The 12500-nt window shown below is 43.9% G+C and overlaps 2 protein-coding genes across 2 annotated transcripts in view; both read left to right on the top strand.

The window, feature by feature from the left end:
* The window catches only part of LOC143030255 (uncharacterized), a 27304-nt gene extending 15608 nt beyond the window's left edge, over window positions 1-11696 (top strand). Inside the window, exons 2-3 of the mRNA XM_076193414.1 lie at window positions 8242-9712; window positions 9956-11696. Coding sequence (XP_076049529.1) covers window positions 8242-9712; window positions 9956-10247 — 1763 coding nt within the window. The 3' untranslated portion in view covers window positions 10248-11696. The remainder of the gene's footprint in view (window positions 1-8241; window positions 9713-9955) is intronic.
* LOC143031050 (BTB/POZ domain-containing protein 6-B-like) overlaps window positions 1-12500 on the top strand; it is a 554488-nt gene that overhangs the window by 173482 nt on the left and 368506 nt on the right. The gene's annotated exons all lie outside the window — the stretch shown is intronic.

Below are 12500 nucleotides of genomic sequence, written 5' to 3'. Positions count from 1 at the left end.
GAGGAGGAGGAGGAAGAAGAGGAGGAGGAGGAAGAGGAGGAAGAGGAGGAGGAAGAAGAGGAGGAGGAGGAGGAAGAAGAGGAGGAGGAGGAGGAAGATGAGGAAGAGGAGGAGGAGTAGGAGGAAGGAGAGGAGGAGGAGGAGCGGTTCGTCAAACGCGGTTCGTCAAACGCGGTTGAAAATGTATTCACACGGTCAAACCAGGTCTGGCAAGTGGTTCGTCAAACGCGGTCGAAAATACATTCACACTGTCAAACCAGGTCTGGCATGCTGTTCGTCAAACGCGGTCGAAAATGCATTCACACGGTCAAACCAGGTCTGGCAAGCGGTTCGTCAAACGCGGTCGAAAATGCATTCACACGGTCAAACCAGGTCTGGCAAGCGGTTCGTCAAACGCGGTCGAAAATGCATTCACACGGTCAAACCAGGTCTGGCAAGCGGTTCGTCAAACGCGGTCGAAAATGCATTCACACGGTCAAACCAGGTCTGGCAAGCGGTTCGTCAAACGCGGTCGAAAATGCATTCACACGGTCAAACCAGGTCTGGCAAGCGGTTCTTCAAACGTGGTCTAAAATGCATTCCCACGGTCAAACCAGGTTTGGCAAGCGGTTCGTCAAACGCGGTCGAAAATGCATTCACACGGTCAAAGCAGGTCTGGCAAGCGGTTTGTCAAACGCGGTCGAAAATGCATTCACACGGTCAAACCAGGTCTGGCAAGCGGTTCGTCAAACGCGGTCGAAAGTGCATTCACACGGTCATACCAGGTCTGGCAACGGTTCGTCAAACGCGGTCGAAAATGCATTCACACGGTCAAACCAGGTCTGGCAAGCGGTTCGTCAAACGCGGTCTAAAATGCATTCACACGGTCAAACCAGGTCTGGCAAGCGGTTCGTCAAACGCGGTCGAAAATGCATTCACACGGTCAAACCAGGTCTGGCAAGCGGTCCGTCAAACGCGGTCGAAAGTGCATTCACACGGTCATACCAGGTCTGGCAAGCGGTTCGTCAAACGCGGTCGAAAATGCATTCACACGGTCAAACCAGGTCTGGCAAGCGGTTCGTCAAACGCGGTCGAAAATGCATTCACACGGTCAAACCAGGTCTGGCAAGCGGTTCGTCAAACGCGGTCGAAATGCATTCACACGGTCAAACCAGGTCTGGCAAGCGGTCCGTCAAACGCGGTCGAAAATGCATTCACATGGTCAAACCAGGTCTGGCAAGTGGTTCGTCAAACGCGGTCGAAAATGCATTCACACGGTCAAACCAGGTCTGGCAAGCGGTTCGTCAAACGCGGTCGAAAATGCATTCACACGGTCAAATCAGGTCTGGCAAGCGGTTCGTCAAACGCAGTCGAAAATGCATTCACACGGTCAAACCAGGTCTGGCAAGCGGTTCGTCAAACGCGGTCGAAAATGCATTCACACGGTTAAACCAGGTCTGGCAAGCGGTTTGTCAAACGCGGTCGAAAATGCATTCACACGGTCAAACCAAATATTTTTAGCTAATGTGAAGATGAAAATCGACGGTATTTTTGCTTAGTGTGAAGATGGAAATCGACGGCATTTCTGCTTAGTGTGAAGATGGAAATCGACGTCAGTTTTGCCTAGTGTGATGGAGGAAATCGACGGTATTTTTTGTCGAATGTGAAGATGGAAATCGACGGCATTTTTGTCCTGTGTGAAGGAGAAAATCGACGGTATTTTTGCTTAGTGTGAAGATGGAAATCGACGGTATTTTTGCCTAGTGTGAACATGGAAATCGACGGTATTTTTGTCTAGTGTGAGGGAGGAAATCGACGGTATTTTTGCCTTGTGTGAAGATGAAAATCGACGGTTTTTTGTCCTTTATGAAGGAGAAAATCGATGGTATTTTTGCTTAGTGTAAAGATGAAAATCGACGTCAGTTTTGCCCTGTGTGGAGAAAATCGACGTTATTTTTGCCTAGTGTGAAGGAGGAATTTTACGGTATTTTTGCCTTGTATGAAGATGAAAATCGACCGCATTGATGCCCTCTGTAAAGGAGAAATCGACGGCATTTTTGCTTAGTGTGAAGATGGAAATCGACGGCAGTTTTGCCTAGTGTAAAGATGGAAATCGACGGTATTTTTGCCTACTTGTGTAGATAGAAATTGACGGCATTTTTGCCCTGTGTGAAGGAGGAAATCGACGGCATATGTGCCTTGTGTGAAGATGTAAATCGACGGTATTTTGGCCAAATGTGAAGATTGAAACCGACTGTGTTTTTGCCTAGTGTGAAGATGGAAATCGACGGTGTTTTTGCCTAGTTTAAGACGACGTCAAAGGGAAATCCAGATGTCAAGGGGGGAAATTTTCAGGTCAGCACGTGGCCTTGCGTAACACCGAACGAAACATTCTGAGAAAGCCGTGTAGAGAAAAATGCTTTAAGAATATAGAAAAGACGATGAATTTTGACAATTGTGTTCTTATTAAAATGAGCGAAACATTCTGAGAAAATCTTTAAATACACGTAGAGAGAAACGTTAAAAGACGATGAATTTTGACAATTGTGTTGAACGAAACATTCTGAGAAATTTTCTAAACACGTGGAGAGAAAGATGTTTTAAAAATATAGAAAATATGATGGATTTTGATGCGACGTGACGTCATAACGTCGGCATCAGAGTGCGGGAAGATTTTTCGGTCCTTGTGTTATGGTCATCGCGCGTAGGCAACTTTTTCCTTGACTTTAGGCGATGAAAACATATTTCTGTATTTTGAGGACCAAAAACTCTATGGAGATAATCAGGAAACTTAAAATGTATATATACAAAAATAGCGTTTTCTATCGACGTCATGAAAATAATGACGGCAATGGAGCGCGGTGCATTGTGGGATTAATGACGTCTTTCCCAATGTGAGAATATAGAAATTAGTGTTTTTGTCATCCATGCATGAGCACAGTTGTAAGATTAAGCAGTTGTTACACATAGATTATATTTCTGACAACATATTTCCACCAAAATGTAAATATTTCTTTTCCATACTCTACCTTTTTGGCGCATTTCATTTACTCCAAAGTATCCACATTAGATACAAGGTCTTAATTTGATTCCTTCTTCCCTAAAGAACCCAATATTGCAAATTAGTTAATTGATAAAAGTAATCATAAAGATACCAAGTATCAAGATGATATAATGTTAATCATCAAAATTCGCAAACACAATAGCAAATGTACTCGTACCTCCAAACCAACCTCCTCCATTTGAATAACGACAATATGACCTCCGTTGCAGACATCTAGACGTCTCTAAGGACATATTCAACAGTATATGACGGAAAGATATTTTGTTGTTTGGAGATTTAAAAGATTAAATTTTGTAACCATATATCAAAATCCCACGAATCAAAATGCCATAGTCAATATTATCTCATTGTTCATAATCGCACACATAATATTCCAGGATGTTGATAGTATTAATAAGCACTATATGTTAAAGTATAATTTCATTTGGTAGATTCATTAATGAATATAGGCCTAGGTTAATTGGCATGGGATTTTAACCAATGGGATTATGACCTTATGGGACTGTCATGGATTCGACACAGGTAAGGTCATCATATTTAGACAACAGGTCAGGACTCGCAGTAATGGATCTAAACTGGACAAATTTAGATGAAGTTGTTTTAAGAAACGGTTAGACAACTTTATGGACGGGGATGACAGGTGGTAATGGACATGGAACTGCCTAGTGTAGGCCACATGGTCTCCTGCAATCTCCTTCGTTCTTATGCTCTTATCGCACAGGGCGTCGACGACCGTTGAGAGTTCGTTCGAGTCAAAAACGACTTCGGTTACAAAATTCAAATGTTCAAATATTCAAATAATATTTCCGTTACATCTAGCAAAAGTGAAGGATGAACTAAGAGATTGTGTAAACCTAGATATGGATGTTAGACACACTGTTGAATTGTTCTTAGGGATGTCTGGGTTTCTGTAGTAAGCCAAGTCATATCATTCTAGTTCTATTCCAATGTTGGAGGTTGGAGGTAGGAGGATGTCGGAGGGAAAATAGCCCAGTGTGATTGATAGTAACCCTCCTGGAGGTCAGCAGCCAGTCGGCCGTATTAGATTTGCAAACCTGCACCTAGATGCTACGTAAGTTTGACGATAATTATTAAAAGATCAAACTAATTGTAACGAAAATTCCCTTAACGATAAGAAATATAAAATAATGAAAATGATTATATATATTTTGGGATCCGGCGAATTCACCGACAACAATTCATCGATATACACAATTCATCGAAGAATAAAAATATTCTAATTTGAAATATATAACTAGGTTCTATTTTCATCCTTGATTTAGCATACTTTTACCTTTGATAATGAAATAACTACTCTAATAACCTTTATTTAGGATGAAGAATTTCTTTTCGTAGCACTCATCAAGAATAGTTAAAATTCTTTAGTGACGATCCATTGAAAATGACAAATTAGTTTAAACTAAACTTAGAACTATATAGTATTTTCTCATTAAAGTAGCCCAATGTCATGGGTGAATTATTTAGTACAATTATGTGAAATGTTTTCACTACTGCTCGACACGACGTCACACGGAAATATATTAGACAACAATTAGAAATTATCCTAGACTGGCAAAAATCATGCTTAATCTCTTATTCTTCATAGAAAATTGGGTTTCCATAATATTTTCTTATTAGAACTGCCCAATGTATTGGGTGAATTATGCCCATTTTAGTATATTAAGTAAAATGTTTTCACGACCGCGCGACATGACGTCACACGGGAATATTTCAAACAAAACTAAAAAATATGCTAGACAGGCAAATGTCATTCTTCATAATATATTAGGTTTTTATAATATATTTCATTAAAATAGCTCAATATCATGGGTGAATTATGTGTAATGTTTCCACGACCGCGCGACATGACGTCATACGGGAATATGTTAGATAACAACGAAAAACTATGCTAGACTGGCCAAAATCATGATTATTCATTTATTCTTCATAATAGATTAGGTTTTTATATTTTTTCATTAAAATGGCCCAATGTCATGGGTGAATTATGCCCATTTTGGTATATTATGTAAAATGTTTTCACGACTGAAAGGCGTGACGTCACACGGGAATATGTTAGACATCAGCTAGAAATTATGGTAGACTGGCAAAAATCTTGCTTAAAATTCTATTCTTCATAATAAATTGGGTCTTTATAATATACTTTCATTAGAATAGGCCAATGTCATGGGTGAATTATGCTCATTTTAGTATACTATGTGAATATTTTCACGACCCCGCGACTTGACGTCACACGGGAATATGTTAGGTAACAGCTAAAAATTATTCTAGACTGGCAAAAATCATGCTTAGTCTTTTATTCTTCATAATAAATAATTTTTTTACAATATCTTTTCATTGAAATAGTCCAATGTCATTGGCGAATTATGCCCGTTTTAAGTATATTATGTGAAATGTTTTCACGAGATGACGACATACTGGAATATATTAGACAACTAAAAATTATGATAGACCCGGTAAGAATAATTTATAATCTTTTATTCATTATAATATATTACGTTTTTATATATATATATATTTTCATTAAAACAACCCACTGTCATGCGTGAATTATGTCCATTGCAGTATATCATTTGAAAAGGTTTTCACGACTACGCGACATGACGTCACACGGGAATATGTTAGACAACGACAAAAAATTATGCTAGATAGGCAAAAAGTCATGCTTAATCTTTTGTTCTTCATAATAGATTAGGTTTTTATATTTTGTTTATTAAAATAGCCCACTGTCATGGGTCAATTATGCCCATTTTAGTATATTACGTGAAATGTTTAAACTACCGCGAGACATTCCTTCATTTGAATATTCAAATGAAGGAATGTGTAATATCTTAAACAATTATTTTAGCTCGGTATTCGTAAACGAAACACCTCAAAGTGAACTTCAAACTGAAACCTGTGAAGAGTCTAGGGTAAACTTACTCACTACGGTAAATATAACAAAAGAAAAAATTAAAAGGTGTATATATAAACTCAAAGTTAATAAAACACCAGGACCTGACGGTTGGCATCCAAGAATTTTAAAGGAAATGAAAAATGAGATTGTTGTTCCATTAGAAATTATTTTCAAGAAATCCATCATATCCGGAGATGTCTCATGAGAATGGAAGCTAGCTAACGTTACTCCCATATTCAAAAAAGGTGACAAAAAGAAGCCAGATAACTATAGGCCTATAAGTTTGACTTCAATCGTAGGAAAAATAATGGAAACTATCATCATAGATGCTATCGAACATCATTTAGAAAGTAACCGTTTGATAAATGATAGCCAGCATGGTTTCAGACGGAAACGTTCTTGCGTGACTAACTTACTCGAATTCTACAACACAGTTATCTCGAATTATGACAAAAGAAACAATATAGATTTAATATATCTAGACTTTGCAAAAGCTTTTGATACCGTCCCACACGAAAGACTACTTACTAAATTAGCTTTGCACGGAATAAGTGGTAGCCTATTAGTTGGACTAGTAATTGGTTGAATGGTCGAAAACAGAGAGTTGCTTTAAATGGAAAAACTTCTGGATGGAAAAATGTTGCAAGTGGAGTTCCTCAGGGTTCCGTTCTTGGGCCACTTCTATTCATAGTATATATAAATGGTATAGACCATGGACTAAAATCTACTGTTTCCAAATTTGCTGATGATACAAAACTGTGCGGAATGACAAATGATCACTTAAACCAATTAGATATTCAAGAAGATTTAGATCAATTACACCAATGGTCTGAAAAGTGGCTAATGAAATTTAACACAAGTAAATGCAAGGTAACGCACATCGGTAAAAATAACAGTAAGTACGATTACAAGTTATTTGGAAATTCGTTAACAAAAGTGGATAGTGAAAAAGATATGGGCGTAATTATCAGTAACGACCTCAAATCATCCAAGCAGTGTATTTCAGCCTCTGAGAAAGCAAATAAGATTCTGGGAGTGATTGCGCGATCTTTTGATTTCAAAAGTCCATCACTCATTAACAAGCTATATAAATCGTTAGTTCGTCCACATTTGGAATATGCTGTTTCCGTATGGTCACCGAATCTCATTAAAGACATTGAAAGACTGGAAAAAGTACAACGGCGAGCCACAAAACTCATTCCAAATATCAAAAATAAATCATACGAAAATCGACTAAAACATATGAATCTGTTTTCCCTAAAAAAGCGTAGACTCAGAGGTGACTTCATACAGGTCTTTAAGATTTTAAAGGGAACTGACATCAAAAACGAAAAAAAAATCACATTGAATGAGAATCAGACAAGAAACAATGGTCTTAAACTGTCCGGAAATAGATTCAATTTGGAAGTGGGTAGAAAGAACTGCCAACCGTGTAGTTAATGAATGTAATAAACTTCCTGCACAGGTAGTGCAATGTAGTTCAGTTCGAAGCTTTAAGAATCATTTAGATAAATACTTAAGATGCTGTAATGATTATAATTTGTTTTATGTTATTTGTTTTTGTTTTGTTATCATTTGTCTGTCAGATTTTCATTTATTATTAGTTATATGTCAATTTATTATTATCGGCTGAGAAGAAACCTGCACAGCGAAGCTATAGCGGTAATCCCCTACCACACTCCTGGCCAAATGGCCACTTCCGGAAGGGAGTGTGTGGTTGGACATTCCGCATAAATCATCGGAAATTTAAAATTCCCGGCTCTGTGCAGGTGGCGCAAGCGTCTACAACCCCACCTCCCCCTCCCTATCCCCTCCCTTCTTACTCGGCTGCACGGATTGAGCCGTCACTTAGCATCGCGGAACCAGACGAGTCGGTCACTCAACAACCCACCTTCTTTTCATGCAGGTAAGTCTGGTTTCTGCTCGTGCTCGTGTTCTCGTAGGGAGCTCTACCTGTTCTCCTGCAGTTTTTCCCCTTCGGTGTTGTGTCCAGACACCTTTGGGACACCCCGTCTATGATTACCATTATTCTATTTTCAGACCAAACGCTTGTGTGTGGAATCCGGCTGCACAGCCAGGATCTCGTCAGACGGCCACCACGACCTCTGCTCCCGCCATACCCCTTGTTTCTCACAAGCTGGCGTTGTGTGCAAAGCGCGGGTTGAGGAGATTCGTGCTGCTCCTCCCAAAACCCGTTCCAAGCTAGCTGCCCTCGAACTCCTTCGGGAGGCATGGCGCAGAGCTCGGAAATTGAAATCCGCTGACGACCCCCCCCCCACCCTAGTGTGGGCGGATCCGGCGTTAGGCGTGGAATTGGGCCTCGTTCGCCCTCGCCATCCGTCTCCCTATGTCTCCGAGACTTCCGTTGGTGCACAACCTGGGCCTCTCGGAGTACAAGGGGACGAGTCTGATGTTGCGGAGTATGGTGTCCCCGAGCGTCCTCAGGCCTCTCGGCAGCCCCATACATCCGACCATCAAGGGTCCTTAAAACCCTTACGGCTTGCTTTGTCAAGCACCCCCACGAACTCGTCTTCCTCCCTAGTTCACTCGCGTGAACCCGGCAGGAAATCTCGCTCGAAAAAGAGGTCTGCCTCACCGAGGTCCAGGACGCTCAGCTTGTCCCCACCCTCCACAGCCTCTCCCCCCAACTCACCCTCCCTTCCTCGCTCTCCTTTTCCTCGCCGTAAATCCCACAAGGGCAGGGAGCCGGAGGACGAAACGAGGGGAGAGGGAACTCTGGCTGCCCAAGTGGCTGCCCTCCTTCCGTCCCTGATAGGCTCCGTCCTTGAATCGGCCCTATCACATTATCCGGCCTTTCAGGCCGCGCAAATCATAACGCACCCCTCTCCAGAGCAACCTCCTATTGAACCTACGGCTCTAGCCCCCCCTCCCACTCTCCCTCCTGGTCCTTCCCTCCGCCCCTCCGTGCCGGCGACAGGTATAGGACTAGAAGGCCCCTCTCAGGAGGAATCCCCCAATCAGACGTCCGTCGGGTTGGACGGGGTGGAGGACCACTACAGTTCTTCTTTACCTTATCCTCCTACCATGACGGACTCTTTTGAGTTCCGCCCCTTCTCATGGTGTGACCTTCCCCGGTCCTGGGAGTACTCGTTTGGAGAAGGCCACAAGCTAGTGGCCTGGTCTCCCGACTACTCGCTACCGGAGGGCTGGAGGAGGAGAGATGACGTTATCCTAAAGTGGGCCAACGACGAGGAGGGGGCTAAGGTTCTATATAAGATTCGACCCCTCTCCGCCCCGGCCTCCACGCCCTCCAGGATTTCCACCTCTAACACTCTGGACGCATTAGGTGCTCTCCTGGAGAACCCTCGTTTAAACCCTGATGGGCATATGTTTGTCGACAGGTCGGGGGACTCGCCGGCGGTAGCACTCTCCCCAAACGCCTGGTTCCCGCAGGAGAAAGGGGAGAAGGCCTTAGACATCCCTGCTCTCTTCGAGCGGGCCCAAGACCAACCCAAGACGGTTCCTCCTCGACGGCATATCCCTTCATCATTCCCCGTCGTCCTGCCACCACCCTTCGCGCCGGAGGGCCTGCGCGATTGCTTATGGCACTCGGGCAGGGACCCCGCCCTCCCCCATCAACTTAGTGAACCGGAGGCTAAGTTGCTGACGACGGAGGCCTCGACCAGACAAGACCTTGCCTCTACCATCTCGACCGTCACGGCAATCGCGATGATGAGGAACTGGCTGACGACGCTCGCCACGAGCTTTGAGGACTTCCCGCGGGAAGAATTGAGGTGAGTGGGATATTTCAATCTATACAGAGGGTCCAGACCTGTCCTGGCGAGAGACGCTCAGGTAGCGTCTTCACCCAGGACGGAGCCTCTTGACTAGCGCCCGAGGACGAGGTCGTTCGGAAACGACCTCGGCCTCGCATATGTTATACGTTCTACAATTGAGCGATGTGACTTTATTACACCCTCCGGGGATCGGGATCCTTCTCGCCCTACTAATTTGATTCGCGTGTTTTCTGTATGCAGACACACCCTGGCGGCACTCTCTACCGTGGCAGAGGGTACAGCCAACATGGCGTCATCAGCCCTACCCCCAGCAGCGAGGGCCTTCACCGCGGCTCGTTTGGCAGCTCGTCAGTCTGCAACGCGGTCGGCCCCGGAGATAGCTCGCCGGGGCGTGGTCAGAGCAGCTCCCCTTTCCCGTGGTCTGTTCGACCAGGAAGCGACAGACCGCGTCTTCGCTACGGTCCCGACCGTCATCCAGATCCAACAACCCTCCCAACCTTCGGAGACACGCGATAGTGACCATCTCCGCTAGCACAGTTCTGGACTTCCTGTCTTGGCTAGCTGACACCACCAACAGGGCACCGGCGACGATCTCGGCTCACTCCGCAGCCCTCGCTGATCCACTCTGCTTCGGCATGAACATCAGAGTGCCACAAAGGGAGCGAAACCTTCTAATGAAGGGGATCCGCGCCTCGAGAGAGCCGAGACGTCAGCCGGTCCTAGCCTGGTCCTTGCATCGTGTTCTGCAGTACCTGACGTTCGAAGGGACCATCATGGAGGGGGAACACTTCCTTCAACGTGCCGTCTTTCTGCTCGCCCTGGCTACGGGTTATAGGGCGTCACAGCTGGCGGCGATCACCCGCCACCAGTCCTTCTCCAACCTGGAGGAGGACTGCTCTGCCCTAACTCTCGCTCCATCACCTTCATTCCTAGCCAAGAATGAGCAGGCGGACGACATGATTGGCCCTATCAGAATACCATCCTTCCTGGAGGAAGGAAACCCACACCCGCTGTGCCCGGTCCGTGCGTTTAAAGACTACGTGGAACGCACGGAAGGGGTGTCCGAGGATCATCTCTTCTACAATTCGAAATCTCGGAACCCCCTAACCCCGAGGTCCCTGGCGCGTCTACTTTGCCGCGTTATAGAGAAGGCCGACCCGGGCCATGCCCCCCCCCACGCCCACAACATCAGAGGCCTCGCGGCATCGCTGGCATTTCTCCGCACCCACTCTGTGGAACGGGTGCAGGACCTCGGGGGCTGGGCATCAGCAACTTCCTTCAAGACACGGTATCTCTACCACTCGATCACCCCTGTCCCATGTGTCGCCATGGGAACGGCTCCACCCCTCTCTTCGCAAAAGAAGGGGGGCAAAGGGCGACCGAGTGGTAGGGGAAGGCCCAGGAACCGCTGAGCAAGATACAATATTCTACATAGAATTTATGCACTATGTAAATTGTACAATATTATTTTTATAAAAAATAAACAAATGAATATATATATATATTGATATTGATATCGATATAAGTACTTGATGCTTTTTGTCTCCCCTCTACTGAATGATAAGATGAATAGTCTCCCATACGAGACACACGTAATAACGGCTTGAGCCCTGTCCTCGACTACAATTTGGGCTTCACCTTCTCCTCCCACCTATCCTCGTCTCATGCTTAGCTTCGCTGTGCAGGTTTCTTCTCAGCCGATAATACTTCTTTGTCGCGGCTAGTGCCGCTTAAATTGTTTTTATCGGCTTAAGAAACCTGCACAGATTTAGGGTCCCTCCCTCCTCCCACAGGCGAAGCCTTCATTTCTCATTGAAGTGACGGCTCAATCCGTGCAGCCGAGTAAGAAGGGAGGGGATAGGGAGGGGGAGGTGGGGTTGTAGACGCTTGCGCCACCTGCACAGAGCCGGGAATTTTAAATTTCCGATGATTTATGCGGAATGTCCAACCACACACTCCCTTCCGGAAGTGGCCATTTGGCCAGGAGTGTGGTAGGGGATTACCGCTATAGCTTCGCTGTGCAGATTTCTTAAGCCGATAAAAACAATTTAAGCGGCACTAGCCGCGACAAAGAAGTATTATTCACTATTTACCTGTTTGTTTATTATTTAACTATACCTATGCATTTATTTATGTATTTTATTTGTTATTTACATTATTATAGTTTTTATTTATTGTTTTATTATTAATATGATTTTTTTTCGCATCCGACCTAGATATGGATCAAAAGGTCTCCTGTCGGTATGCTCCGCCTTTGTAATCCTTTGTAATAATTAATTTTTCAAATCTCCAAACAACAAATTATCTTTCCGTCATATGCTGTTGAAATGCCCTTAGAAACGTCTAGATGTCTGCAAGGAAAGTCATATTGTCGTTATTCAAATAGAGGTTGGAGGTACATTTGTTATTGTGTTTGCGAATTTTAATGGTTAACATTGTATCATCTTGATACTTGGTATCTTTATAATTACTTTTGTCAATTAATTTGCAATATTAGGTTCTTTAAGGAAGAAGGAATGAAATGAAGAAATTGTATTTAATGTAGATACTTTGCAGTAAATGAAATGCGCCAGAAAGGGTGAGTTTGGAAAAAAAATTACATTTTGATGGAAATATGCTGTTGGTAGAAATATAATTTATGTATAACAACTGCTTATTCATATAACTGTGCTAATGCATCGTTGACAAAAAGAAAAGAGACAAAATAGTTTTTAGTTTCACATTGGGAAAGACGACATTAATCCCACAATGCACCAGGCTCCATTGACGTCATTATTTTCGTGAC

Source organism: Oratosquilla oratoria, chromosome 12 (assembly GCF_046742065.1).
Source record: "Oratosquilla oratoria isolate Oo_2021 chromosome 12, ASM4674206v1, whole genome shotgun sequence".
Lineage (NCBI taxonomy): Eukaryota > Metazoa > Arthropoda > Malacostraca > Stomatopoda > Squillidae > Oratosquilla > Oratosquilla oratoria.
Note: the sequence above shows the minus strand (reverse complement) of the source record. Positions and strands in the feature narration are given on the sequence as shown.